The sequence below is a fragment of the Cololabis saira genome, chromosome 3 (assembly GCF_033807715.1).
Source record: "Cololabis saira isolate AMF1-May2022 chromosome 3, fColSai1.1, whole genome shotgun sequence".
Classification (NCBI taxonomy): Eukaryota; Metazoa; Chordata; class Actinopteri; order Beloniformes; family Belonidae; genus Cololabis; species Cololabis saira.
In genome coordinates this window covers 34,951,765-34,979,500 of record NC_084589.1, presented here as the reverse complement: position 1 = coordinate 34,979,500, position 27,736 = coordinate 34,951,765, and the positions used below count along the sequence as shown (strand labels likewise).

Sequence of the window (27,736 nt, the reverse complement as noted above, 5' to 3'; positions counted from 1 at the left end):
GAGCTTTGATTTAGTCCCTGTTTTATTTTGGAAATGTCAAGCCTTCCTTCCCCATCTTGCTCATCCTCCCTGACCTATCCTCAGTGTTAACATCTGAGTCTCATTTGCACTTGTGTCTTTACGTTATCCTGACATCTCTTTAGGGCTTTGTACTTTCTTATTGGATTTCCTGGCTTGGCATCACTTTCTTCAGCTCGATACCTGTGATCCTTCACTTTACCCAGGTTGAGGGATGCATTTATCCCTCAGCCCACCATAAAGGAATTATAAAGGAAGAACCTCCCTTTTAGGATGAAAGTTTGAGATATTTTCACTTTTTTGTATCAAAGCCCCTAATGATAAAACACATGTGGCTCACTATTGATTTAACAGGTAAAACCAGTTATCAAATACATTTAGAGGAGGACAACTTAAACTTTGTCGCAGAAAAAGGATATTTAAGTGAAGCAGATGAATACTGACAATGTTTTGCAGGGAGTTCAATCCAATCGAACTGTCCAAATAACTGACTAAAGAGTTATTTAAATCTACCTGTGGTATTTTATTCTGCTGATACAGACAGGTTTGGTTACCTTTCAGGCAACGAAGTCAAAATTGGCCCAACTTTTTGTTGTGATTCCCAGCCTCGGTGTGAATCTAACTGACAGGGCAGCTTTCATTTCCATCCGGAGCCCTGTCGCTTTTGGTAATAGCTGCAGAAAATAGTTTATTGTAGCCGCGACACAAACTGATTCACTAACAGCAGCATTCACAGACATTGTGAATGTGTGCAGTAGTAAATTCCAGCATTCTCTCCGAAGGATGCTTTGTATTGAGTGTGCTCGGAGATAAGGTGCTTCTTTCATGTTGCCTGCCGCTCAAACCATCTTCGTTATTATTTTGATAGTTCCTTTTTTTCCATATGTTGCCAACACATCTGTGGCTTCATGAGTCTCATGAACAAACGCTTGTGTTTTTTTATTTTGCTGCTCAGCCTAAAGAGAAGGAAAAAGAGGAAAAAGATCTTGTACCGTTGTATTTATAAAGAAACAACTCACAATCAGTCAACACAATCAATATAACTCTGTGGAGGGTGCAGTGAGATGTTTGACTTTTACTACTGCAGACAGAAGTCTAAAAATTCAGATTGGATTAAAAGCAGGTTTGCTACAAAAAAGTTGCAGGATGTTATGGATGACTGAATTCCTTAAGTTGCCATAGAAACCATGGCAGCTGTATAACAGGCTTCTCCCGAGGGCTCCTCCTGCACCAGGCAACCTCTCCTGTTCTCTTTCATTACCAAAATAAAATATAAAAGTATGAATTAGAGTATATTAGAGTCTATTTCAGTATGTCGACTCACCGACCACTTTATCAGGTACACCTGCTTTACTAAAGTGCCTGGGGAGTGTATATATACTGTTTTTCTGCTAAAAGCAGTGATATAATATGCATGAAGGTTTATTCAACAGTCTAAACTGGAAAACTGACAAGACTTGTGTTGAGGATGGATTATGAAAAGGATGTGCAGGATATAAACTTAAATTTACTTTGATCTTTACCAAAGTGGCAAAAATGATGAGACTTGATTCATCAACTCCATGACAACACGTCAGTCATTCATGTTCCCATACTGGGTTTTGTTGAAGATATTCCTTTGAAAGCCGTATCTCGTCTTGTCTCTTGCATCCTGGATATCATGGTGATTCCATCATTTTAGGTTTGAATAAAACATCACCTTCCTACTTTTTCATTTCATTTCATTTTCATTTTCATTTCATTTATTCTACTTCTGCCCCCTGATCTCCTGCACCCGAGTCCCATTCCTGCAAACCTGACATTTTCCAAGATTAATCAGTAAAAGGAGGCATGCAATACCCGCTGCAGCAACCTTTCCCCACCCGATTAATGTTTGCTTTGTCTGAATGTCTCGAGTGTGTTGGACGTCGTGGGTCACATTCCACAAATGTTGTCTAAGTGATGAAAAATGTAATATCACAGATGGTGATGATGCAGTGGGAGCTTCATTTTCTCATGGCTTTATTTTCTGGAATATTAGTTGTTTAACAAAATACAGTTTTGGAGAGCAGGCACCGATGATAGCGTGATGTTGCAGGACCTTAATGTGACGAACCAGAGTCTGGTGGGACAGATGTAAAGGCTATCGCTCTAAATCTAAACCTCTTGATGGAATTGAGAGATATTACTGGTTGAAATGACTGAAACAACGCCACAGGAGTCTCCTTTAAGTCTAAGGAAGACAAGTGTTATATTTTCCTGTACATTTATGAATAAAACATTTTCTGATGAACACTTCAAGACGCATCTCCAGCAACTCTTTTGGCTCAAGTAACAAATCCTTTAAATATCAAAGCTGTAGAGCTTGAAAAACGGCAGTCAGCTCAAAATTCTGAAGTGACGGCCCTTAGGGTCGGCGCTGAGCCCCGATGTCGTTCTAGCTGCTAAGGGACAGCGTGCAGTCTGAATCAGGAGAGTTGAGGTTTCTGGTCTGCAGTTCGGCCTTAAGTCAGTAAGTCTTCTTCCAGGAGCGGAAGTACAGCTGGATGGGGAGGAGGGGGTTTCTGCTCTGCAGGCTCTTGTGGAAAACATCGAAATCGACTTTCCTCACTCTCTGCAGGTAGTCTTCCAAAACCACCTGCAACACACAACACAAGTTGAACATGGTTAAGTGTGCAAAGGGCTTTATACCCGACCATCCAGAGCAACAAATACACCTGCAAACAGTGCATTAAGAACATTTTCAGACGCCATCCCACTTTATCTGTGATTAAGATAAATCTTAAATTGTGTTTAATTAATTTTGTCTCACAAACACTTGATTATAATAAAGAAAAAAAAAATTCTGCAGCATTTCATAGAAATTTTATTCAGGCTCTTTGTGGTGACACAGCAGGTGGATTTTTATAACTGGTCTGTGACATCATCTTGTGCCTTAGTGAATCAAATTGGACATACGAGAGAAAACACAAAACAATAGTGTGCCATCTCAGGGTAAGAGGTGGATATCAAGATTGACAGTCAAAATTGGCCGTGTCAAAATCTAGAGCTGGGAAATGCTAAATGTATTCTCAAGTCCCCAAAAGCACATCAGTCTTCATTCTTCTTAAACGGAAGAGACTGAAATCAATGATGAGCCTCTTGGTTGATATGGTTTTTAAAGAAAATGAGGGAATCTTATGAAAGGACCTCCACCTCTGCAGGATTTAAGACATCAGGCCTTTGTGGTACAAACAGAAGATGTTCACCACTCTCTCTCGCTTTTATTTAGATTCATTGTTACATTTGCATTTATTTATTTTTTACAAAAAGCACCAGAATGACTCAGACCAAGAAAGCAGATCAGTTAAAGAGTAGGAAAAGTCTTCTGTTCACACTCTGACTGCAAGAGTGGGTATTTTGTGTTGTGCTACCACATCAACGCTGACATATTTTGCGACAAATGCAATTTCCTGCAAATACACAAGCTCAGCTCGTGATTACAAGAAAACATCCATTTCCATTTTGTCAGGCCGTCCAAAAGCAAGTTGCTGCAATCCTTTCAACTTTGCTTGGGGGAGGGAGAAAGATGCTGAAGGACGAGTAAAAAATAAAAAAATCCCCTTATAAATTTAAATAGTAGGAGCCGTGAAAAGGAAAGAAAATTACTTTAATGCTGCAATTTTCAGCCCCTGAGCAACATGGGCATTTATTAGGAGTGCTGTTTGTGTATGCCTGATGAAATTCAAATATTTCATCTTATAAAGCTCTGGCTTTTTAGCGGTTCTGTACACTGATTTGCTTCCGACAGCTGAACCAAAACAAAAAAACGGAGGTATGTGATGGATAACAGGACCGACACCTGAAGTTTTACCAACCTTCAAACCCTACGGTGCTGTCAGGTGTCATTCATGGTAGCACAGAACTCTTCAAGCCCCTGCGGTGAGTCCCAACTCAAGCCTTAACCAGTCCACAGGGTTCCAGGGGTTAAACCAAACATAGATTTCTGAACCTCCACAGTTAGCGACTTGTAGATTCCATCCCACTCACATTTTTCACTTAGTCGTTTCATGCAGTGACGGAGGCTGAAGGTCTTTATACCGCCTACAATCTCTTATTTAGTGAGTGTTTTTCCATTCCCCATTTCTCGCTGAAATAATTGGTGATAAATAAAATACTCTATTGCAGTTTTTTTCCACCTATTTGGTCACAAAAACACAAACATCCACTTACACTACACAAGGGATGTTGCAACATTGAAAATTAGGCGAACTGGTGATTAAAAGAATTAAAACGGTGACAGAACTTTTATCTTTTGAAATGTTTTCTTTGAGGCTTTGATGTACACCTTCAGTTTTAATGGTGCCACCTCTGCGGCAGGTCTAAATAAACCTTCATGTAGAGGAGTCGGTGCGTTTCATGTCCCTCAGGCTTCCCTGGCAGCGCTCTGCCTTTCTTTCTGTTCACGACAAACGAGCAACTACACTGAAATCAAAGTTTTAAAAAAGCAAGACGGCAAAAAAGGCTTATGTTGGCTTTCTGATGTGGCCCAGTATCTCACAGACACAATATGCTCACACACGTGCACCACAAGCCTTTTCTGCTGCGCAATGACGGTCCACTGCAGCGTGCAACAGGACTGTAGCGCGGCTCAGCTCTGCACTGTTATTAAGAAGGTCAGAGTAACCTCGTGGTCACAGATAACAGTTAAGGTAACACAGGCTCAGAACATGAGTGCAGACTCATTTTTTTAATTATTCTATAGATGATATCAATTCATCATATTGACTGGAGAGCTGCGTTGTCTTTCGAGCTTCTGAGTAAGATTAACTGCTAAAATTCAACTGCAGACAGTTTTGCATATAAACAGGTGTCAAAAGTATTCACATTCATTACTCAGGTAGAAGTATAGATACTAGAGTTTAAAAATACTCCTGTAGAAGTTGAAGTATCAACTCAAGTAAAAGTATAAAAGTACTGGTTTCAAAACTACTTAAAGTATAAAAGTAAAAGTAATGTAAGGGGGGGAAAGCCATTAAGGACAAAAGCCATTGAAAATGAATGCATCTTAGTATAATGCAAATATATTAAAGAACCATATATGTGTACTATTGAGCATAAACATGTGTTTCAGAGAGCAGAAGATATGATGACTAGTTGCCTATAAGTATTATAATGGTGCAAAAAGTCAAACTTCAGGCATGTTATCATTTATCCTAACCTTTATTGGAATGTACATCCAAGTTTATTTGCAGGAATCTGAGGGCAACGGATGTAAGAACAAAACTGGACAAGAACATCTGAAACAACCACAACCAAATTCACTCTATCCGGATGGAGCAATTTAACTGGATAGTTTTTTTTTTAAAGGCCGTAATGAAATAGAGTAACAAGGCTGTTTTTAAAATGTAAGGAGTAAAAAGTACAGATCATTGCATGAAAATGTAAGGAGTAAAAGTAAAAAAATCGTCTGAAAAATAATTACTCCAGTGAAGTATAGATAACCAAAATTTCTACTTAAGTAAGGTAACGAAGTATTTGTACTTCGTTACTTGCCACCTCTGCATATAAAAGATTTTGATACGGGTACTTCTTTTAATATTCTTTAAAAACTGAAATGTTTTTACACAAACCAACTGAAAAGTTCCTTTCTTGCTGCTGAACAGAAAGGCTGCAAAGATGTTTGTGAATCATTGCGAATGATCAAGAACTGGTCATGAACTAATATTCATTCATACTGTTCATATCTCATGTCAGTTAGTATCCGCTCTTCCTCCAGCAAAACTCCTCCTGGATATCTTTGAAGAATCTCGATCAAAGCTTCAGCTTCTCCAAACACTGACCTGGGTCAAAACACTGACAGCTCTTCCCACCCCTTGCTTCTGATGTACTTCTACACTCCGTTGAGACTCCAAATCCAGAAAAGTTGAAGAGCAGAGGCAAAGGACGTGCAGCGGGAGAAAAGAATAAGGTTGAAATCTTCTTCTTTTTTTTTTTTGTCTTTGATAATCACGGGGTGTTAGATCACTGGGACGGGCTTGAATCGACAGGGAAACAGCAGGAGTATCAGGAGTGCAGCGTTGTATTTTCTGCTGAGATGTGGCTGAATGATCGTGTTTAAAAGTCCACTGGCTCTTTACATAGATTTCCCACAGTTTGGCGAACACAAAAGTCTCTCAGACAAACCGGCAGGGGCTGGAGAGGCGGGCTGCAAAACTTATCGTGGAGTAATCCTGGACAACCTGCTGAGTATGAGTGCCTCTTAACTCCAAATATTGAGCTGCGGGCTGGAAGTTTGAGTTTCCCAGAGTTTACTGCCGACAGAGTACATGTCACCCCAGCAGCCGTGGAGACCTGTGATACATTTTAAACACATCTATCTCTCTAATTTCTCAATTAATTTTATTTATTCATTTATCTTTTTGAACCGTTTCCCTAAGCAAGAAGAAAACTCTAGCATTTCATAAAGTGTTCAAGTGCTTCATGTCCTGGTTGTTTTATTTGACACGACTCTATGACATTTCTTAGTAATCATTTGAATTGACTGCCAGTCTTCAAGGACCCAAAGTAGCGAAGAAACAGCTGACCACAATGCTCTCGCTGCCATGCTTTACAAACAGAGTTGGTTTTGATATGTGGAAGTTTTGTCAAAACCTGCCATCCCAACGGTGACCACAATCATTGCTGAGTCTTGTTCCTGCGTGCGTTTTCTTGGTTTTGGACAGGATAAACAGAAGACCAGCAGTCGGTGATGATTTCAGGTGGAATTGTAAACGACGATTTCTTTTTCCGTGTTAATGTTCTTCACTTCGAGTGACAGTAGCAGCACTTCACCTCTTCGGCTACGTTTACCGCCACCACAGTCTAATTCTGATGAAGTTCTGATTCGCTTAAAATATGGATTGATGATTCAAGAGTCCTGTATCAGACTTTCAGGTGAAGGTGCCAGTCCGCTGAAACAGCACTTGATACAGATGACACATGCTGAAAGGCATCTGGTACATGACAGCAAAATATAAGCAATTCTTCTGTTTTTGCTGACTAGTTTTTGCAAAAGCTGCCGGAGTTACACCAACCTCTGTGTGGCTGCCTAGAAATGCTTCCCACTAAAGCCACTTGAATTGGGATAAGTCGGGTCTCAGCCATGTCACAAGGCTACGCATCGCTTGTAAATCTGATTGCACACCGACAAAAGACACAATTCCAGTCAAACAATTGGTATTAACAGTTAGATCCATACAGTCCTACGAGCTATACAAGCCTCAACAACAACAACAGAAAATTGGATTAACATCGCTTCAGAAAGGTCGTGAACACACCCACAGCTTTTGAAATTGCTTTGTAAACTTTCCAGCTCTGTGCATATAATGCATTATGAGCTCCTGTGAAAGTTGTGGCTGGTGGATAGTAAAGCTTAAGGATTTAAAGGCTGATTTGCCCTCTACAACAATCATAGTGGCCCAATTTGAAGCTTGTCACAAATAATCCTACATGGCATCAATAAGATCATCTCACTGCTCCTAATCAAGTCAAATTCTGTTTGATTAAAAGTCCTGACTCTGAATTTCCTCATAGCCAATGAAATCGACTGGCTGTTGTGTGCCATTACACGCTCAAAACCACAACTTTATAAAGTGTCATGCAAGACATATGATAACTAGATCGTATTTACGTTTGTTTTAAAAGTAATATCTCTCAATAAAACAAACTTAAACTCTAGCTCTATTATATAAAGTGTATACACTTTTGTTAGAGACCAAAACAAAGCAGTTTTTAAGTACGGTAAGTAAAAAAATAAATATTTGCATCAAAAAGGCAATGAATTGGGAGGAAATGGATCTTCATCAAAATAAACTGCTATTTAAAGCTTTTGACAAGGCTAAAATAATGTCATTCCACTTAAGTGGAAACCAAGCTCATTTTAACTTTGTATATGTGGAAAAAGTCGATAAAAGGTACTTTGTACTGGCATCTCCCTCCACTCGCTACCACTTTGCAAGCCCATACGAGTCAGCCATCACATCTCCTTCAAAGTACTGTTAAGAGATGCAGAGGAGGAGAGTTCATGACCTCTGCTCCCTATCTTGACAAACATTTAAGAACCAATCCAGCTCTATGAAAGCAGTGGTCATGTCATGATCTCTCCTCCATCGTCGCCAACTTGTGTGGACTTATGACAAGGTGACACTGACCAGACATCTTTTGACAAAAATATACTGATATACAGAGGGTTGCAAAAGTATTCACCCCCCTTGAACTTTGTGACTTTTTGCCACATTTCAGGCTTCAAACATAAAGATATAAAACTGTAATTTTTTGTGAAGAATCAACATCAAATGGGACACAATCATGAAGTGGAACGAAATGTATTGGAAATTTCAAACTTTTTTAACAAATAAAAAACTGAAAAATTGGGTGTGCAAAATTATTCACCCCCTTTACTTTCAGTGCAGCAAACTCTGTCCAGAAGTTCAGTGAGGATTCTGAATGATCCAGTGTTGACCTAAATGACTAATGATGATAAATGGAATCCACCAGTGTGTAATCACGTCTCCGTTTAAATGCACCTGCACCGTGATCGTCTCAGAGGTCCGTTTAAAGCGCAGAGAGCATCATGAAGAACAAGGAACACACCAGGCAGGTCCGAGATACTGTTGTGGAGAAGTTTAAAGCTGGATTTGGATACAAAAAGATTTCCCAAGCTTTAAACATCCCAAGGAGCACTGTGCAAGCGATAATATTGAAATGGAAGGAGTATCAGACCACTGCAAATCTACCAAGACCTGGTCGTCCCTCTACACTTTCAGCTCATACAAGGAGAAGACTGATCAGAGATGCAGCCAAGAGGCCCATGATCACTCTGGATGAACTGCAGAGCTCTACAGCTGAGGTGGGAGACTCTGTCCATACGACAACAATCAGTCGTATACTGCACAATTCTGGCCTTTATGGAAGAGTGGCAAGAAGAAAGCCATTTCTTAAAGATATCCATATAAAGTGTTGTTTAAAGTTTGCCACAAGCCACCGGGGAGACACAAACATGTGGAAGAAGGTGCTCTGGTCAGATCAGACCAAAATCAAACTTTTTGGCAACAATGCAAGACGTTATGTTTGGCGTAAAAGCAACACAGCTCATCCCCCTCAACACACCATCCCCACTGTCAAACATGGTGGTGGCAGCATCATGGTTTGGGCCTGCTTTTCTTCAGCAGGGACAGGGAAGATGGTTAAAATTGATGGGAAGATGGATGGAGCCAAATACAGGACCATTCTGGAAGAAAACCTGATGGAGTCTGCAAAAGACCTGAGACTGGGATGGTGATTTGTCTTCCAACAAGACAATGATCCAAAATATAAAGCAAAATCTACAATGGAATGGTTCACAAAAAATATATCCACGTGTTAGAATGGCCAAGTCAAAGTCCAGACCTGAATCCAATGGAGAATTTGTGGAAAGAACTGAAAACTGCTGTTCACAAACGCTCTCCATCCAACCTCACTGAGCTCCAGCTGTTTTGCAAGGAGGAATGGGCAAAAATTTCAGTCTCTCGATGTGCAAAACTGATAGAGACAAACCCCAAGTGACTTACAGCTGTAATCGCAGCAAAAGGTGGTGCTACAAAGTATTAACTTAAGGGGGATGAATAATTTTGCACGCCCAATTTTTCAGTTTTTTATTTGTTAAAAAAGTTTGAAATATCCAATACATTTCGTTCCACTTCATGATTGTGTCCCACTTGATGTTGATTCTTCACAAAAAATTACAGTTTTATATCTTTATGTTTGAAGCCTGAAATGTGGCAAAAGGTCACAAAGTTCAAGGGGGGTGAATACTTTTGCAACCCTCTGTATACTGATGAGTTTAATCAGTTCATCATCAGTCTATTATAGCAACTTAGAGGAAAATCAGAAGAAATCCTTGTAATTATTCAGTGGTTTTTGTTATATTTCTTGCAACCATATAAAAACAATGTGCAAATTTTTCAAAGAAATGTGCCTCGGCTCTTCGAGGAAGGAAACATCGTACTTTTTTCTCATGTTTTGTTCTCGTGCAGTCTTCATTTCTCACGTGTGAGATGGATGAATCACTCCTTGATGAAACCAGACACTGAAGTGAGCATAGCCGCTCTCCTTTCAAGTGACTTGAATCATCTCTTTGTGGAATAATTAAATCTGTATCCTCTGCTTATTTTCACCTTCAAAAGGAGTCTCAATGTTCTTGTATTATAGTCAGCAGGTGAGACTACACTTCTATTAATCAAATCCCCCCCCCCCCCCATCTTGTTCAAGTTCAAGATTAATTGAGAAAAAGCAATGAGTCATCACCATCAGTTTCAGTAAAATCAATTTTAAGGCCCACCTGATGGGATTTTGTTTAACTTTTTCAAACTACATCCATGAATTAAACAGGGAGACCCTTCATTTTCAATCTTAAAGGGCTAAGTGATCATGTTTTGGATGAAAATGAGGATGATGGAGGTCATGATGTCTGGGATCACGTGCGTGGATGGAAAAGAATCCTCTGAAATAGCTTGATCTTTCTTTTCTCTCTTCTTGTTAATAAAAGCAGTGGTTTCTTTGAATAGACATTCTTAGTGCGTAAATGTTTTTGCCATTTATGCAAAACTTTTCATGAGATGCTTATACTTGTGAGTCATGCCAGGTTTCTTTAGACATCTTCTGAAAACATGTCAGTTATTTCACACAAAGCAATTAAAAAATTGCAGGTAGAAAAATGTGATCCAGTCTCCCTGAAGGTGTTCAGACTTACTGTGGGGAGGAAGGCTGGAGTGGCAGGTGCTGGAACGCTGTGGCTAAACGATCGAGCCTGAAAGAGAAAGAGCGCAGCGCATGGGAATTAAACAAGCCAGAAAAGCACTTATCCACAATTAATTCTTAATGTGAACCCACGTCTGCCTTTCCACATACGTTCTGTAAAGATATTTCATCCACACATTAATGACAGGAAGTCATTTGAATACGTTTTTTCTCCTCAGTGTCGGCTGAAAACGAAACCACAGAAATATCAGCAGGTTAAACTTTAGTTCAGCCTAGGGCTGTTCGATTTTGCCCAAAAATAAAATCTCGATTTTTTTCTCTCAAAATCCGATTTTCGATTACGATTATTTTGTGAATTGACAAAAGGCAAAGAAATGATTTCAAATATGCTGTTTTTTTATTGAACATTTGCCCTATTGGGCTTTAAGTGAAAATTTTGCTCTTATTAAACCAAAAATGAATGAATAAAGTGCAAAACTCTGTAAAATAAGTTGAAAAAAAGTTTTAAAAATATAATAAAATATAAAGTTTTATCTCTGAAAAAAAAAAATCTGCAAATCAGCACTTGCAAACATACAGTAAGTTATATTTCCAATTAAATAAAACAAGACATTTTCTAATTAAACTAAACTGGGTCTTTGCATGCTAAATAATAATGCAACCCATGAAGGAGGTAGAGGTGTGTAATGTCAGTCATTACATTTGCTATTCACATTTGCAAGTTTTTTGCAAGGAACACGAGCCGGTCTACCGCATCTGGCTTGAGGGATGCCCGGTGGCATGTTCCAACGCCCCCTCCTACACTAAAGAGCCTCTCCCATGGGGCACTTGTCGCAGGTATTGAGAGGTATTTCCATCAATCATTAATATGGTATCAATCATTAATATGTGTGCAGACAAGGTATAAAAAAAAAAAAAAAAAAAAAAAAGTGAAAAACCGATTTTACGATTTTCACGTTTTAACATCGTTCTAATTACATAATCGCGGTTACGATTTAAAATCGATTAATCGAACAGCCCTAGTTCAGCCCAGTTTTTTTTTTTCCGCCATGGACAGGCAAATAATTTCACTATTTTTCTGTTAGATAAGAGAGTACGAGGGGGGACAGAGTGTACTCCTGTAGAGTTGGGACACAAAAGGTTGGCAAATGAATTAATTAAACCCATTTTACCAGTAACAGAAAAAATCTGAAACTAAGAAATGTATTTTGAAAAATATGTCATGGATACGTCATAAGAAAGGGGTATTTTACTGCCATCCCTTCTTTTAATAACGTTCTGGTGACGTCTGAAAGCTCAGAAGATGCTAAATATTTTCCGATCTTCTTTCCAGATTTCCGCTGCTCAGAAGTTTTCTGAGAGAAGTTTACCACAGTGATCCCGTTCTCGCGTGGTCACGTCAGCTATCGCTCCCCGGCGGAGCTTTGAGCAGCGCCGTCTGAGGTTGGCAGATCAAGCTCATCTAGTTCAGGATGCCGCTTTTGCCCTTTCTGCTCAAAATTTCTATAGATTCTTTGAAGTTTTGAGAAGACAAAGGATGATAATTGCTTCTGATCTTTCTTTGTGTCGTCGGCCTTTCATGGTTACTGCTTCTGTACCAGAATCATCACCTGTTTGATGATATCTGTTTGATATATTCTTAATACTAAAAAAAACATGTTATTACCATTTCCTTTGACCTCATTAATAAGCTTCGTCTAAACTTTTTTTTTGGCTGCCTGCAACGCAAAAATTGGACCGAGATAAAAGTCGAAACATGTTGGGTTCTTGTCTGCGATGTGATTTGAGTTGAGGCAAATGCAAGAAATGTTGTCTCTTTTCTCTTTTCCTACACTATCCCAGCATTTTCATGATTCGGGGATGTAAGTTAATTAGTGTAGCTCTAACTCCCCTAAAGCAAAGACAGGAAATTAAACACTAATCACTTCAAATTCTTTGTAAACACGATAATTTAATATGCTATTGCTTCTCCGTTCATTCCTAATTAGTGTAAACAAGGACAAACTAAATATAAAAGCAGGGAAAGAGCTGAGTAGCAGCTCAAATAAAAAGCCTCCATAGGTACAACAATCAATGAGGCGTGTAAGTGGAGACGATAAAACTCCAGACTAATTGTCTGCAAACTCTTAAGAGTCACATTAGTCCGTTATTAGACATAAGACATCCGGGAAGGTTTTCAAGTACCTGCCACAGTGCAGGTGCAGCTGCAAATCACCACATGTCAAAGTGTTGAGCATCAATGGTTTTCATTTACATTTTTAAAATAGATGTGTCGGCGAGTCTTAGAAAACAGAGTTTCACTTCTTCTTTATTCCTGAATGAAGTCACAGTCATTGTACAGGCATCACAGGTTTACAATGAGAAAAAATTAAAAAGAGCTTATGCATGAAGGGAGATGTTTTATAAAAGACCAAGATAATTCCTGAGCCATGATTGATATGTTTATGGCATGCTTTGGTCAAAATACTACAGATCCCTTTCGACTTTACAGCTCTGCTGGTTTGGGGCGGTGGAGTCAGCGCCCTTTTCTTCAGGCTTGAAGTCAGTCTTAAAGTCATCTGCTGCTCTCTTCCGAGATTCAGAAAATGCAGCATGATCTAAAAACAGTTACTATCGGGGAGTCACATGATGTCATGAGTTTTTCAGTTGGGAGTCACTTCAGACATCTAAAGATTCAATCTCAGACAAAAAAAAAGTGATTGTTTTGCCCCCTTTAATGGAGCAAGAATTAAACTTTTCCTTACCCGGATCCAGGATTCAGATAAACACAGATGTGTAGCTGAACCATCATTTGAGATTTCAGGAGCTCCTGCGTCACCACATTTCATCACCATTAATAAGCCCCACTCATCTAACCTGTAACAACTTGTGAGTGGGTACATGACACAAATGTGAGAACTGGCGATATGCTGAAACACCCTGAAGAGATTCATTACCTGGGACTCGCTGCCAGCCTATTAGCGCAGTAGAGGCCACTTACACCCCTTTTTTGTCAAGCTAGAACCAGGTGTTGGAATGGTGCTTGAGCCAGATCAGAGGTGGTCCAAGTTTGTGAAGTATTAAGAACCGGTCTGATTATCCCATAGGCATACAGCCTCTATATGTCATTACATCTCTTCGCTGCTGAAGCTCCCTTTGGTGAAGTCTGCATTTTTGTAAAGGACCATGGATTACAAAAGATACAGACGTCACAATGTGCATCTTGTTCTCCCTAAAAATAAATGTGTTAATATAGAAAGTCTGTAATTGTAAAGGATGTCACAACATCACAAAAAGCATTTATAAACTGTGTTTATAAATGGTCTTTTCTATTCCAGGTATTATTTAGGTACTAATCCCAACTGATATTTATGAGCAGTGCTACAAGCAGGATTTAAAGCCCCTGTTTTGAGCGGGATCCATAAAACAACAGAGGATGATATTAAAACTCTGGGATGCATGACTGGCACAAACCTGCAAGTTAATAAAAATATAGCAAGTCAATCTGGATTGACTCTCAGGTTAAACAGTCACCCTTAAGGGGGACCTATTATGAAAAACACGCCCACTCAGAATCCTGCATAGAGAATGAGGTTAGAGAATGGGATGATAAAGACATGGCTCAGAGGCTGAATTTCTAATTTATTTAGCAAAAAAAAAAAATCAAAAGCTTGTTTTTAAGACATTCAAGGCCTGTTTAAAATAGGTATTAGATGCCATAATAGGTCCCCTTTAAGCAGAAATAAAAATGCTTCAAGCCTGGGTCAGAAAAACTGTTTTGGGCTCCATAGCTAGATTTCACATCTATGACAACTGTGGGGTTTATGTGTGTGGATTTTTATGTACCTCATTATATAAAATAAATCCCAAAATGTTGTCATCACTTTAGCTGCTTCGCACTCTCTTTACTTGACTTTATAGCTGTGAGAAAGTTATTCTTGTCATTTTGTTGTGATGGTAATAGTTGTGATTCGGGTTGGACTTTGTGCTGGAAGGATCAGAGGATGAAGCTTAGCAGAGCAGCTACTTTCATCCACGGATGATGAAGGTTGCTACCCGGGCGAGCTAGTGAACGGCCTGGAGAGCAGTGTTTCCACCCGTGTTCCTCGAGGAACACCGTCCTGCATGTCTCAGATGATGCTCTGCTCTGACACACCTGACTCAAATGAGTAGGCCTCTTACAGACTTGTGTAGACCTTGATGATAAACCGACGGTGATCCAGTCAGGTGTGTTTAGAGCAGGGGTGCTCAATACGTCGATCGCGATCTACCAGTCGATCGCGAAGGTATTATTGGTAGATCGCGTGACATTAAAAACAATTGACGTCAACCTATCATCGATCACGTCTTTTGATTGACATACAGGGCAGCCAATCAGATGACATCTGAATTTTGTCTGAGGTCATAGGTCGCTGCGCATGAGCAAACAACTGCGCTAAGTGCTAACTAACCTAAGAAAGGGTATAAAAATGAGTGAGGTAGCTGGACCAAGTAAGAAGAAAAAAACGTATCACTTTCATACGGAATGGGAGGACGACTTTTTATTCACGATGACATTTTCCAAGTGTGTTTGCCTTATCTGCCAGTCTACCATTGCAATACCAAAGAAGGGGAATGTGGAGCAGCATTTTCGGACTATTCATGGAAAATACGACACCGACTTCCCGCCGAAAAGCGAGCTGAGAAAGAGAAAAGTGAAGGAACTGAAATCCCAGTTGTCCGGACAGCAGTCATTTTTCACGCAACCCACTTCAAAAGCGAAAGCCGCCACCGAAGCATCGTTCCAGGTGAGTCACATCATCGTCAAGAACAAGAAGTCCTTCCAAGACGGAGAGATGGTAAAAGAGGCATTCGTTGAAGCAGCTGACTCATTGTTCCGAGACTTTAAAAATAAGGCGGAAATATTATCTTCGATCAAAGCTCTCCAGCTTTCAAGAAGTACAGTTACACGGCGCTGTGAATCAGAGTAAACTCAGGTAATGACAAAAAATGTACATAGTTAATTGTGTTGTGCAAAATTGGCTCATGCGATATAAAGAATCCTCAATATATTTATAAATAAATATATGTTTTGTATTTTTTGCAGTTACCGTCCAGACTATGCATCCCTGGCTGATTCAATTCAGTGCAAGTCATCAGAGTAAACTCGGGTAATGACAAAAAATGTACATAGTTAATTGTGTTGTGTTGTGTTGAGCATTATTGGCTCATGCAATATAAAGAATCCTCAATATACTTATAAATAAATATATGTTTTGCATTGTTTGTAGTAGGTGGTAGATCATTTTGACTTGATCATTTTATAAGTAGCTCTCATGCTGAAAAAGTGTGAGCACCCCTGGTTTAGAGCATGGAAACATCTACAACCTGCAGGGCAGTGTGCCCAACAGGGTTAAGAAAAACTGCTCTAGATCATTGGCCTCAAGCCCATACATCATCCGGAGTACTCTGCTCTTCCAGGTGAGGCTTCTGCCCAAGCTCGAAAATTTGCCCGGGCCTCTGCTGGGAACCACAAAGACCCGAGGACCACGAGGCTGCATTTGATTAGCTCCAGCTGTTGCTCAAGGGAGTTCCCTTCTCGTTTTAGCTCCTGTACTAGTTTGAAATGTTGTTTCGGTAGCAGCAATGAAGATGGATGAACAGATTTTTCCAGAATAAATGTAAGATCACATGAGTCAGTTCTTTCACAAAGCCCTTTGGACCAAAACACTGCACCAGTTATCCGAGTAACAGCTCATGGAGCATCCTGGTATCTTTCCTCGGAGCTCTAATAGTCCTATTTTCAGCACCAGCAGTAATTGTTTCAGATGTCATTTTGGTAGCAACATCTGAAAAGAGGGTGGGATGTCTGGAATTGATCAGACTGATGTCAGCTAAGTCTAGTTGGCATCTCTTTTCAAACACCATGGCAGAACCAGGCAGTTCATCAGCTCCACGGACCACTGCCGCTTGGTTTTGGTGTCCAGTCTTTAATCCCTTTTCATTTGTTTTTTTTTTCCCTCTACCAGAGCTACATAAGGGATTAAAGGGACAGCTCAAGGTTGATTTAAATCACATCTATCTGACAGATTCCAGTTTGTTCATGAATATGAGGTTTCTTCAGTAAAGACATGGGTTTGCTACGGTGTTCCGCAGGGTTCAGTGCTGGGGCCAATCTTCTTATACTTGGGAAGTATAATCAGAACCACAACATCAATTGTCATTGCTATGCTGATGATACGCAGCTGTATTCGTCTATGAAGCTAGATGAAACAGAACCGTCAGGAAAACTTCAGGAATGTCTTAATGCATCAAGGACTGGATGTTTTTTGCTTCTAAATTCAGATAAAACAGAGGTTATTATTTTTGGTCCCATATATCTTAGGAAGGGATTAGATGGTGTTGCGATGGCCTCCAGTACAACTGTGCAAAACCTTGGTTTTATTTTCGATCAGGATTTGTTGTTTAAACAGCATATTAATAAGATTTGTAAGACAGTTATTTTCTATCGCTGTAATATCACAAAGATAAGGAACATCCTCTCCCAGAGTGATGCAGAAAAACTAATTCATGCGTTTGTATCTTCTAGACTAGATTACTGTAATGTGTTATTAGCAGGATGTCCAAGTAATTCTCTGAATAGGCTCAAGCTGATCCAAAATGCAGCAGCGAGTGCTGACAGGAATCCACAAGAGAGCGTATAAAGCCCAAAACGGCCTAGCTCCACGATATTTGCAAGACCTGATAGTGCCTTATGTTCCTGTCAGAGCTCTCTGTTCTCAGAGTGCAGGTTTACTTGTAGTTCCTAGAGTATCCAAATGTAGATTTGGAGGGCGGGCATTCTGCTATCAGGCACCACTACTATGGAACCAACTTCCAATCTGGGTTAAGGAGGCTGACACCACCTCCACCTTTAAAACCAAACTTAAAACCTTTCTGTTTAGTAAAGCCTATAGTAAGTGTTTAGTAAACCTCTAGTTAGTGTAAACTCTAGTGTTTTAGGGCCATTAGTCATAGCTGCAGCTACAGGACAAGAGTAGAGCTCATCATGATCCACTGAGCGGTGCCCATCACCCCGTCTTTTCTCCTCTCCTTTTCTTTCCTTTCCTCAGATCAACCCTCAGTTATTAGTTAGAAGTATCTCATCACCATAATTTTTGTCCATTGTTCTCGTAGTTTGTTGTGCTGGTCTGCCCACTCTTTTTCTCTTCTGTGCATGTTTGCAGACCAGCGTGACCTGCAGTCCCGCCCTCTGACCACCTCAGTGTCTGCTGTCTAAATCTGTTTATATAGTCGTCTCTGTAGGGCACCAGCTAACCATGACTCAGTAATATGTACATAGAACTCTTAGTTATCCTGCTCACAGATAGTTAATACTAATTTATCTTTTCTTTTATACCTTTGACAATAACTCCGTGTCTCTCCTCTCTGTACTTAATTCTGTCTTTCTGTTCTTTTCCTGCTCTGCCCAGTTGGCCTTCAGCAGGAGGGCCCTCCTTATGATCCAGGTCCTTCTCAAGGTTTCTTCCCTAGAGTCTTTCTTGCCACTGTTTGTGTAATAATTACTCGCGGGTCATGTTCTGGGTCTCTGGAAAGCGCATAGTATTGTATTTTAATAGACGCTATATGAATAAAATTGAATTGAACAGAACATAAACAACTACTTGTCATTGGCAGCCACAATGTTTTGGGTTTTTTTTGTCTTGTTTGTAACTACGTCTGGCATCTAGCACCAATTTTCCTTCCTCTGAACCAATGCTTTCATCACAGCTGGCTGTTGAAAAACAAGGAACCGCTTCCAGGTTCAACACTGGCTCTGGACCACTGCTGAAGCTGCTGTGGTGAAAAAAGACCCTTTAGATGCAAGTGAAGGATGGAAAAGAATCAAAGAGCAAAGTTGACTTTTCATTCATACTCTCTCTCTCTGAAGATCTCTGTTAAAAACAATTTCCACCAACTAACCATTAACATTTATAAAAACCATCACAGCCAGCTGCTCCCGTCATGCACTTCATTATGTTATCAAGTTTGTTCCCTCGGTGGTGGAATGAGTTCTCCTGATATGTTCAGACAGCAGGATCCCACTCGCAATGACTTCTTTTGCAGGTGCTTACCTAATGTATTCTCATCTAAAAAAAAAAAAAAAACTAATTTGCAAGGCATTTTTATGTTTCTTCACACACCTGCTGCCTTGTGCCACTTGTCTCAGATCCCGCATGGAACTAAATATTGAGACAAATACTCTGTGAAACTCGTCTTTGAACTCTTGTGCTTTACTTAACACAGAAGCATCAAATAAATAATAACACTAAAATATATGTAAATGTCTAGAAGCCCACTTCTGGAAAGTGGTGAATTACATATCAAAGCAGAACTCTAAAGACTTTGGTTTCACAATCGTGTGGGCGAGTGTCACATCTGGAAGAGTATCTTTGATGCCCACAAACATTTGATCTAACTATCCAAAGTACATACGTGTTGCAGATGAACATGAGCCTGACTCGCGATGTCGTACACAACATCTCGGACGATCTGCTCCCGGCTGCTTCGGATGAAGTCCTCCTGTGAAGCTCCATGCTGGAGAAAAACACACAAACAAGGTCACAGATGATGTGTCAGTTCAAAAGCAGAGCGTATCTCTGTGTTTCAGCTGCATCAGTTTAGCTCCACTTCACACTCGGGTTGAGTTATCCGTTTAATCTGTTGAAAGGGAAAAATTCGGAAACTCTGATTCAGTTCTGCGTACACCAGCAAGAGGTGTGATCTTGTGCCAAGAGTGGGAAGGCTCCCCCACGCTGATAAACAGCCCTCGAGCTCAGGCTGCAAAAGACTCCATAGTAAAGCTTCGGTCTTCTGACTTTGGTCATTTCAATCAGTTTTACGTAGACTTAATTTCATTTCGCTGCAAACACCCAAGAATCGCTCATAATTATTTTTTTGCAGGACAAAATGGTTGAAAATTCCCCCCAAAGAAAACTTTAAAGACGACCAAGTTCGTGCAAAGTGTTTCTTGTAAACAATAACTCATTCTGTTACTTTAAAACATTCTAGATGGGAATAAAAAAATCATGATGAAAAACATTGTCATCCATGAATAATAATCTTTTACATGCTTACCTATTCTCTTAACTTCCTTTTACCAGAGCTGTCAAAATGAGTGCATGCCACCGTATTGAAGGATTCAAATCTTCACATAAAGTATAAAACCTTTTCATGCTGTAGCTGCAGGGCGGATCACAGGAAGACGTTTACAGCATCACTCCCTCATATAAACAACAGAAAACTTTTTCTCTCCACCGTTTTGATTTATTCTTACAGTCAGCCGATGGTTATTTACAAAACTACTGATGTTTGGCTGTAAAGAGACATTTTCAAGTGTAAAACTGTACAAAGCTTAAGGATACCTTGAAAAAATATGCTGGTGGAGCTTTGGAGACAACATATTTAGAATTTTTAAAGAAAGAATAACAAACAAAAAAGAAAAAAAAAGAGGGTTTTTTTCTGTCAATAATCACAACTTAGAGAAAAATATGCTCACAAAGCCGTCAGGGACAAGATGAAGGTCCTGGACTAAAAATGATTAAACTAATAAAGAGATCCAATCAAATATGTCACTAGCATTTTGTTGACAATGAAGGAAATTCTGTGTTTGGATCAGAAGTCTCCTTCAGTTTGAATGAATTCTAGTGAAATGCTCTGACATCATCTCTCAAAAAGGAACCAAAATAAAAGACCAATTATCTAATAAATTTGCCAGTGAGTCAGAGTCCAGTTTCCTCTCACTGAGAAAAATACAATGAAATGTCAGGCAACGATAGAAGGTGAGCTGATAAAAATAAAAGTGTTTAAGGAAAGGGAAACATAACATTTGACTGGTGAGGGAATCAGCATTTCTGTACCTGCCAAAATGTTCTAAGTGATTCATGGAAGCCAAAGATGGCCATTAAATTGTCTTCCTGTCAAATGTTCAACGTGCATCATCTTACCAGGAAATCTAAATCTGATCCACCTTCATTAAAAACAACATGTAGTTCTAGCCTTTTAAGACACAAGATAACATGTTGTGAATCCCAAGGGAAATCAACAATTAGAGGATAAAGAGTGGGTCAAACCTGTGACCGATTATGTCTTTTATTAAGGACAAATTCTAAATAAGGACTCGGTGTGCCTCATTTCACAACAGCAGCACACACCAGGCATCGTGGAGTACAAAGAATGATGCAATCCAGATAGTACATGTGCTCTGAGCGCAGCTTTTGTGCAGAACATGAATCCGTGATGAGTCTGAAGCAAATCCCAATATTTTCTGCAGGATTCAAAGAGTCAAGAAAAACGTATTTAAGACATTTGTTTTACACTTTAGTAAGCTCGTATACAACCAAAAATCCTCAAGTACTGGGAGCAATGATTTTTTAACTGCCATTGCTCGATGCATCATCATGTTGGCATGATGATGCATCAAGGTGCAACAAGTGTGCAGGTTTACAGAAATAAGTGAGCTGCAGGCTTCCACGTGTCAGTCAGTCAGTCAGTCAGTCAGTCAGTCAGTCAGTCAGTCAGTCAGTCAGTCAGTCAGTCAGTAGGCAACAGCGCCGAAGGCAGGTGGGATCAATAATTGAGGCTTGTGCTTTTTTGCCCCCTCAAGTTCAGTAGTGAGAATCATTTCGGTAAAGATTCGTCGTTTTAAATGAGCAGAGCTCATAAGCATATAATTTCTTGAATTCCCTCCTCAGCTTAGAGATGAATAATTCTTATTTGCTGATTAAAACAACGTTAAGTATTACTTTACATAATGCATAAGTAGTTCTGTGATTGCAGGGTATAACGGTGCACTTCCAGCGCCCTCTTCAGGAAGTAAGGCGGAAACCCTGGCTGCACAAGCTCGGACTGCAGAAGCACAGGCTTCTGCAGCCTTAGCTTCTGCAGGCTGAGTTCCTGCAGGCCGAGCTCTGCAGAAGCTCGGCCTGCAGAACTCGGACTGCAGAAGCTCAGACTTCTGCAGCCTTAGCTTCTGCAGGCCGAGTTCCTGCAGGCCGAGCTCTGCAGAAGCTCAGCCTGCAGAAGCTCGGGCTCCATATTGGAGGATTCGAAGGACAAAGCTTAGATGCTTCCTCCAGGAGCCCAAATGCATGTGTATGCATATGTTGCTATAGAACCCCCTCAGCTACCGCGGCAACAGCTGTTGGCCTCCTTGCTCGCAGACAGCCCAGATGGTGCTGGAAAATGCCTGCGATATTATTTATCTGTGGGATTTAAATCTGAGGCCTTGTCTTTTGCCATATGGTTCCCTTTTAGCAATCTTTCTCTAGTTGTTGCTGGTTTGTTAGTCCTTCAACAAGAATCGGTAAACTCAACCTAAATGTCCCAGTGAACAATTCTGCCCAATGATGCTTTGTTAGAGGGAAATTCAGACTATAAACAGCTTTTAAGCAAAAGGTAAAAGATCCTTTAAGACATGTTTGCATAAGTCAGTGATTTTCTTTTCCTTCAAAAAAAAAAAAAAATTCAAATCAGAAATTTTTAAAATAAGCTTTGACTCGTCCCACATGAAACCAACATATGAAGAATAGCTGCTGTGGCTATCATATATATATATATATATATATATATAAATAAACATGTATTTTCTAATGTGTTTGAACCCCTATTATTGATCTATTTGCAAGTTGTTTAACCTCAGTGTATATTTCAACAAGTTATTTTCTAAAAAAGATTTTAAAACATTATTCACCATCTCCGCTGCTTTTCATGACGTTAACTCGATCGGTTTTTTTCAACTTTAGTCATTAAAATGGTAATTTTGACAATTCTAATGTTGAAATGCACCATCCTCCTAAATGTCTAGGTCTCATGATCAGCTGAGCCGCAGACGTTTATGGTAACTTTCTCCCCTCAGGGCCTGAACGGTTTCACGTTAAACGGAGCTGAAGCCACAGTGACGCCTCCACTCACCAGCATGCAGATGTCCATGGGCAGATACACTTTCCGTCGACTGCTGAGGTAAGGAGTCGCCCTCAGACAAGTTACAATTCCCTGAGATTTACCGATGTGACTTGCCGCGTGGTCTGCGTGGACGTTTTTCACACCTGCCAACAAAATTAGACACATAGTACGGCTCATTACTCCTCTTCTGATTTCTGTGTTAAAAATATCACACTGCACATCTGTGAACAAAAATATGCTTGTAAGAAACATATTCCGAATGTTTTGGGAGTATCTGATCTGATACGATTACGAATATACTTAAAAAGTTACTGTTATTTTTTAACAGTGACAGCAGAGTTCATCTTTGTGGATAAGGAAGTGGGACAGGTACACGTTAGGTGAGTTAAGAGGCTTAGTGATCAGAAAAGGGAAAGACGCAGCAACGGTCGCAGGTTCGAAAAACGCAGGAGATGAGCAGGAAGGATGATATTTATCCAGTTTTAGTTTCTCTTCTCTGCATCCTGAGGAAGGCTCTCTTACAGTTTTTCACAATTGTTTAAACACATTTATTGGAACATCAGACACAATGTGCACAACCTGAAACTCATGTTTCAGGTGGCTGAACCAATCCTGCTGAACTCCAAGCACATTTACTGCTCTAGACTCAAATTCCCATTCCATACCACACATTTCTCACAACACTACACACAATTCCCAATATCATGCACACTCTTCCTGAATTCCCTCTCTTGCTGTTCACTCAGAACACACAGTCAATCACATTTCTAAACTCCAAAGGCTGTTGTGCAACATGCAATCAGCAATTTCCCATTGAATTCATATTCATTGATGAAGCAGGGTTCAACCTTGTAAAAAGAAGGCGCTGAGGGAGGAATATCATCGGCCAGCGTGCCGTCACAGAGGTCCCTGGCCAACGTGGAGGGAACATAACAATGTGTGCTGCCATCAATCAGCACAGCATCCTCCATCACCATGCCACCCTTGGCCCCTACAACACTGCACTTCTTCTAGCATTCCTGGACCAGCTCTACAATATCATTGTCCAGCCAGACCAGATGGAGGACACAGAGCTGGTCCGGGCTGCTCTGGTCCGTGAGTGGTTCAGGGTCCATCCAGAAGTTGATGTCCTATATCTCCCTCCATACTCTTCCTTCCTCAACCCAATTGAGGAGTTTTTCTCTGCCTGGAGATGGAAGGTATACGAGAGAAATCCTCAGACACGGATCCCACTGCTGCAGGCCATGGAGGACGCATGTGGCGATTTCACTGCTGAGGCCTGTCAAGGCTTCATGCGGCATTGTAAGAGATTCTTCCCCCGCTGCTTGGCCAGGGAGAACATCGCCTGCGACGTGGATGAGGTCCTGTGGCCAACCAGGGATGAAGGGCAGGATGCAGCCTAATACTTTTGTTCTGTTTCTATTTTCTGTCAAGTTTTCATCCACAGCTTGCTGTGATGTCCAGTGGACTGCACATTTTGAGTCCAAATACTGTACTGTAAAAATATTATTTGTTGTTACAGTAAAGAATTGTGTGTTGTTTTCTATTTGAGTAACCTATACATAAGAATACTATATGGTGATATATTCATCCAACAGCTGAAGGTGTAACACTGAACATACACATGCATGATTCTACTGAGACATTCATATAGTGTTTTCCATTCATACTATAGTGTCTTCCATTCTGCACATCAGTGTTCAGTGGGTGCTTAGAAATGTCTACTCAAATGATGTGTGTGTTTGGCATTTGAGAAGGAAATACCATTTAGTGAAGAGTTAACACTGTTTTGATGATAGAGTGTGCTTTTGCAAGAGAAGTGAAGGATTTTGCATTTTGTGTGTGAGTTTTGTAATTTTTGTTTAGAGTTTTGAGAAAGTGAGGTAGTCTATCAGGAAATGTGTTTAAACAATTGTGAAAAACTGTAATACCGCTCGAGCTAAGTTATGACTCTCACAGGTGGTTGTGTACTGTGGGTAGTGACCGAATACAGGGTGGCCGGAATCTCCTTTAAGGATCAGGGACTTCATGTATGAAGAATTGCACGGCTTTCATATTAAAAGTCGGGATGGTCCAAATCTAGGAAAAGATGTCAGCTCAGAAATTTTCAGATGTAAGGACCCGTGTACACCCTTGTTCCTGCACACCTTTTCCTTCCATCCGATGTGGAATTAAGCACAGCTGCGCCGGCCACTTTGACCGCCTCGTCTCCTCACGCTGATTACTACACAAATGAGTAGAAAAAACGTGGCACTCTTCCACCTTTTGTCCAAATAACAGAAAAGAAAAAAAAAGGAATTTTACACAGAATGGGAAACTGATCAACTTGTGTCTTAGGTGGAGGAAAGACAAAATATTGTATTGGGTGCTCTTTCCTCCTAAAGAGGTTCCTTCCTAAGTAGTTAAAGAAAATATACTGAGTGGGAGTGGGGGCTAAGGCTGTGAATGCAGGAGGATCAAAATATTGCACCACAGCTGAAATAAAGGAGGAACATGGCCGTCAGCGGAGAGTTGCAGCCGCAGAAGGTCCAGGGATTCAGGAGTTCACCACACATGAGGAGACCGGGCTCCATTACTGGAGAAACTCCACTTTTCTGGCATCCTGCCAGCACATAAGGCAGACTTAGTCACTTTTAGTGACATGTTAGATTCATATCAAACAGACAGAATCTGCCCTTCGCCACAAATTGCATTTTCATGTTTGCCCGTTCAGACACATTGTAGGGAAATGTTATGCCGTCCTTACGGGCCGGCACGGGCAGCTCAAGGAGGAGTGAGGGATGCCCGACCTGTCAGCCAGCTCCAGATGGAAGACTCCTGTTGCCAGGAACCCACGCCGGGTGAGGACTTGTACTGGCACTGGCATGGCACAAGCCCTCCCAGTCTCCCTCTGTAACTCTGGGACCAATTCAGCACAGAGACCTACAGGATCTCTCTCGGCAATCTAAAACGACTGATAATCCAGTAATCATCCTGGATCTGCAGGTCCGCCTAGCCACTGCAGAAATGCTCCCTTCAAACTCTTCTATCGGCGATGTCTTCTAGTTGTGCAAGAATATGGCATATAAATGTCTAACCATGTCAACTTTAGAACTTATCACACGTATCAGGCTCCTTAACTATCCTGTTTTTTATGAATTTGCGCCATATAAACTCGTTCTTACCTAAACACTCCAGCAGCAGGTACATTAAGGAGGACTGCGTGTTCTCCGAGTACGTCTCCAGCTCCTGGAGGTTTCTGTACGCTCTGTCATCCAGATCTTTTTCCTGGAGAAACAGTTTTGATGACGGTCAACTTTAACGCACTTGTCACTTACAACAAATGATAACGTCATCATTTAGAGGCACTGCCAATTTTAAATGACACATTTACTTCTTACTCATCATCATAGGTTGTGTATAGCAGCTGTGTTCAAAATTCAAAAGGTAATTTTCTTTGAAGAGGCTTGAAATACATAATTCAGCAATTCAATGGAAAAGGAGACAAAAGACTTAAAGATTTTGTCAAGAGACTAAATTACAGGTGGTGTCTTACCCTCTCTGTAATTATCCTCAGCAGCCATCTCTTTGACAGGCTGTGTTTCCTCACTGCCTGCAAGAAATACAAAATAATTAAAACCAATGTTATTTTGGATTCAAGATCAATTATTGAAGACCGATGGAAGCACTGGGGAGTTTTGTTCGTAGTTCTGTAATAACCGAGCAGAAGAAGTCACATGCAGCTTCAGGTGGTTATACATATCATTTTCATAGATTTCAGACTGTTTTCTGAATCAATCTGGAGCTCAGTCTTCAGGAAAAGGATAATTCAACTTGTTGTGTGCTGATATCTACCCTCCACAGCTCAGAGGCGACTGGTTGGTTTGGAGGGTCATCTCTGTAGATCTCCTCTATCGCCGTCTTCCAGAACTGCATTCGCATCAAACCAATGGTCTTTTGGGAAACTGAATCTTTCACCTTGTGGAAGAGCAAATTAAATAGTCTGATGTCAAATTGCTTTGAAAAAGACTGCCCGTGAGATAACACAAATCATTTTAGACGTTGTAAACCACTATGCTTATTGGTTTCAGTTGCAGCTCCAGCCATGGAGTCAGAAGGAATACCTGCCTGTGCCAGCTCCACATTAAAGGCCCTCACCGCCAGAGATGAGCGCCTCGCCTCCTGCGGGAGGAGGAGGGAACATACGAAGCCTTCATAGTCTCTGGACCTGAGGACGAGAGTCAAGCACAGACAACATGGATGAGGCATTCAAGATATACATTTTCATCACTCCTTTTCAAATCATTTCCATGTATTATGGAAACTACTAATATTACTATACTACTGTGCTACGCCTTTCACATGGATCAAATACAAATACAAATTTGACCTCTACCATCACTTATACCATTTTCCTAAGCTTATATTCCTACTTTTTTTAAATCAGGTATTTAAAGACACATATAATAAACAAGATTGATGTGGATTTGAACTATTCTGCCAGAAAGGCGAGAAATATCAGATATACAAAATGTTATTAAACATTTCCATAAAAGCTTCTGGACAAATTGGAGTAAGCCGATATGATGTGTAAACGTAAAATAATTAGACCACAAACAACTATTTCGAAACACGTCTTTTAAACCTTTGTAATAAATAATATTCCACTTTTATACCGAATATTTAAATGGAGCTTCGCTTATACAAGTTTTTCCATACAACGCCATACTTGAATCTAATCAATGAATACATTTTTTTTTTATTTCATCATGACTATTATATTTAAATGACTGAGCTCTGGGGCAATATGTCCCGTTAATAAAGCTGGTAAACATTGAAAAACCATCGATAAAGCCCATGTGATCAGCATGTAACCCAGTCAAACCCACCTAACCAGGTCCAGGCAGTAGTTTTCACTTTGCTGAGAGTCCTCAGTAGTATTAGTTGAGGCTCGTACACTCTGTATTTCACCAACTCGTTGGATAGTAGCATTCTTTGGTGCTATTTTTCTGTGAAGACGATAAATAAGCGAGGTTTTACCACTTAATAATCCCTGTTTAGCACTGATGCCGGCTGCCATGTTCCCCTTCAAATTGCGTTG

The 27,736-nt window shown here is 40.4% G+C and overlaps 1 protein-coding gene across 2 annotated transcripts; it reads right to left on the bottom strand.

Annotated features, from left to right (window-relative positions):
- Positions 1-2,166: 2,166 nt before the first annotated feature.
- Positions 2,167-27,736, bottom strand: ndufaf6 (NADH:ubiquinone oxidoreductase complex assembly factor 6). 2 transcript variants are annotated; one of them, XM_061718502.1, is made up of 9 exons: positions 27,525-27,659; positions 26,760-26,863; positions 26,491-26,613; positions 26,192-26,248; positions 25,821-25,923; positions 22,666-22,799; positions 19,189-19,290; positions 10,748-10,804; positions 2,167-2,635 (listed from the first exon to the last, which is right to left on the bottom strand). In XM_061718502.1, exons 2-9 carry the CDS (start codon positions 26,778-26,780, stop codon positions 2,507-2,509), a joined length of 726 nt encoding a protein of 241 aa, XP_061574486.1. In that variant the 5' UTR covers positions 26,781-26,863; positions 27,525-27,659; the 3' UTR covers positions 2,167-2,506. The 2 variants fall into 2 exon arrangements, with proteins under 2 accessions (XP_061574486.1, XP_061574485.1); XM_061718501.1 differs by having other exon boundaries at positions 2,168-2,635; positions 26,764-26,863; positions 27,525-27,736.

Coding starts and splice junctions, on each gene's coding strand:
- ndufaf6 (XM_061718501.1), bottom strand. CDS start 27,715: ATGGCAGCCGGCATCAGTGCTAAACAGGGATTATTAAGTGGTAAAACC. Junction 25,924..26,191: donor TGAGGATAATTACAGAGAGG/GTAAGACACCAC, acceptor CTGTTTCTCCAG/GAAAAAGATCTGGATGACAG. Junction 19,291..22,665: donor CCATGGACATCTGCATGCTG/GTGAGTGGAGGC, acceptor GTTTTTCTCCAG/CATGGAGCTTCACAGGAGGA.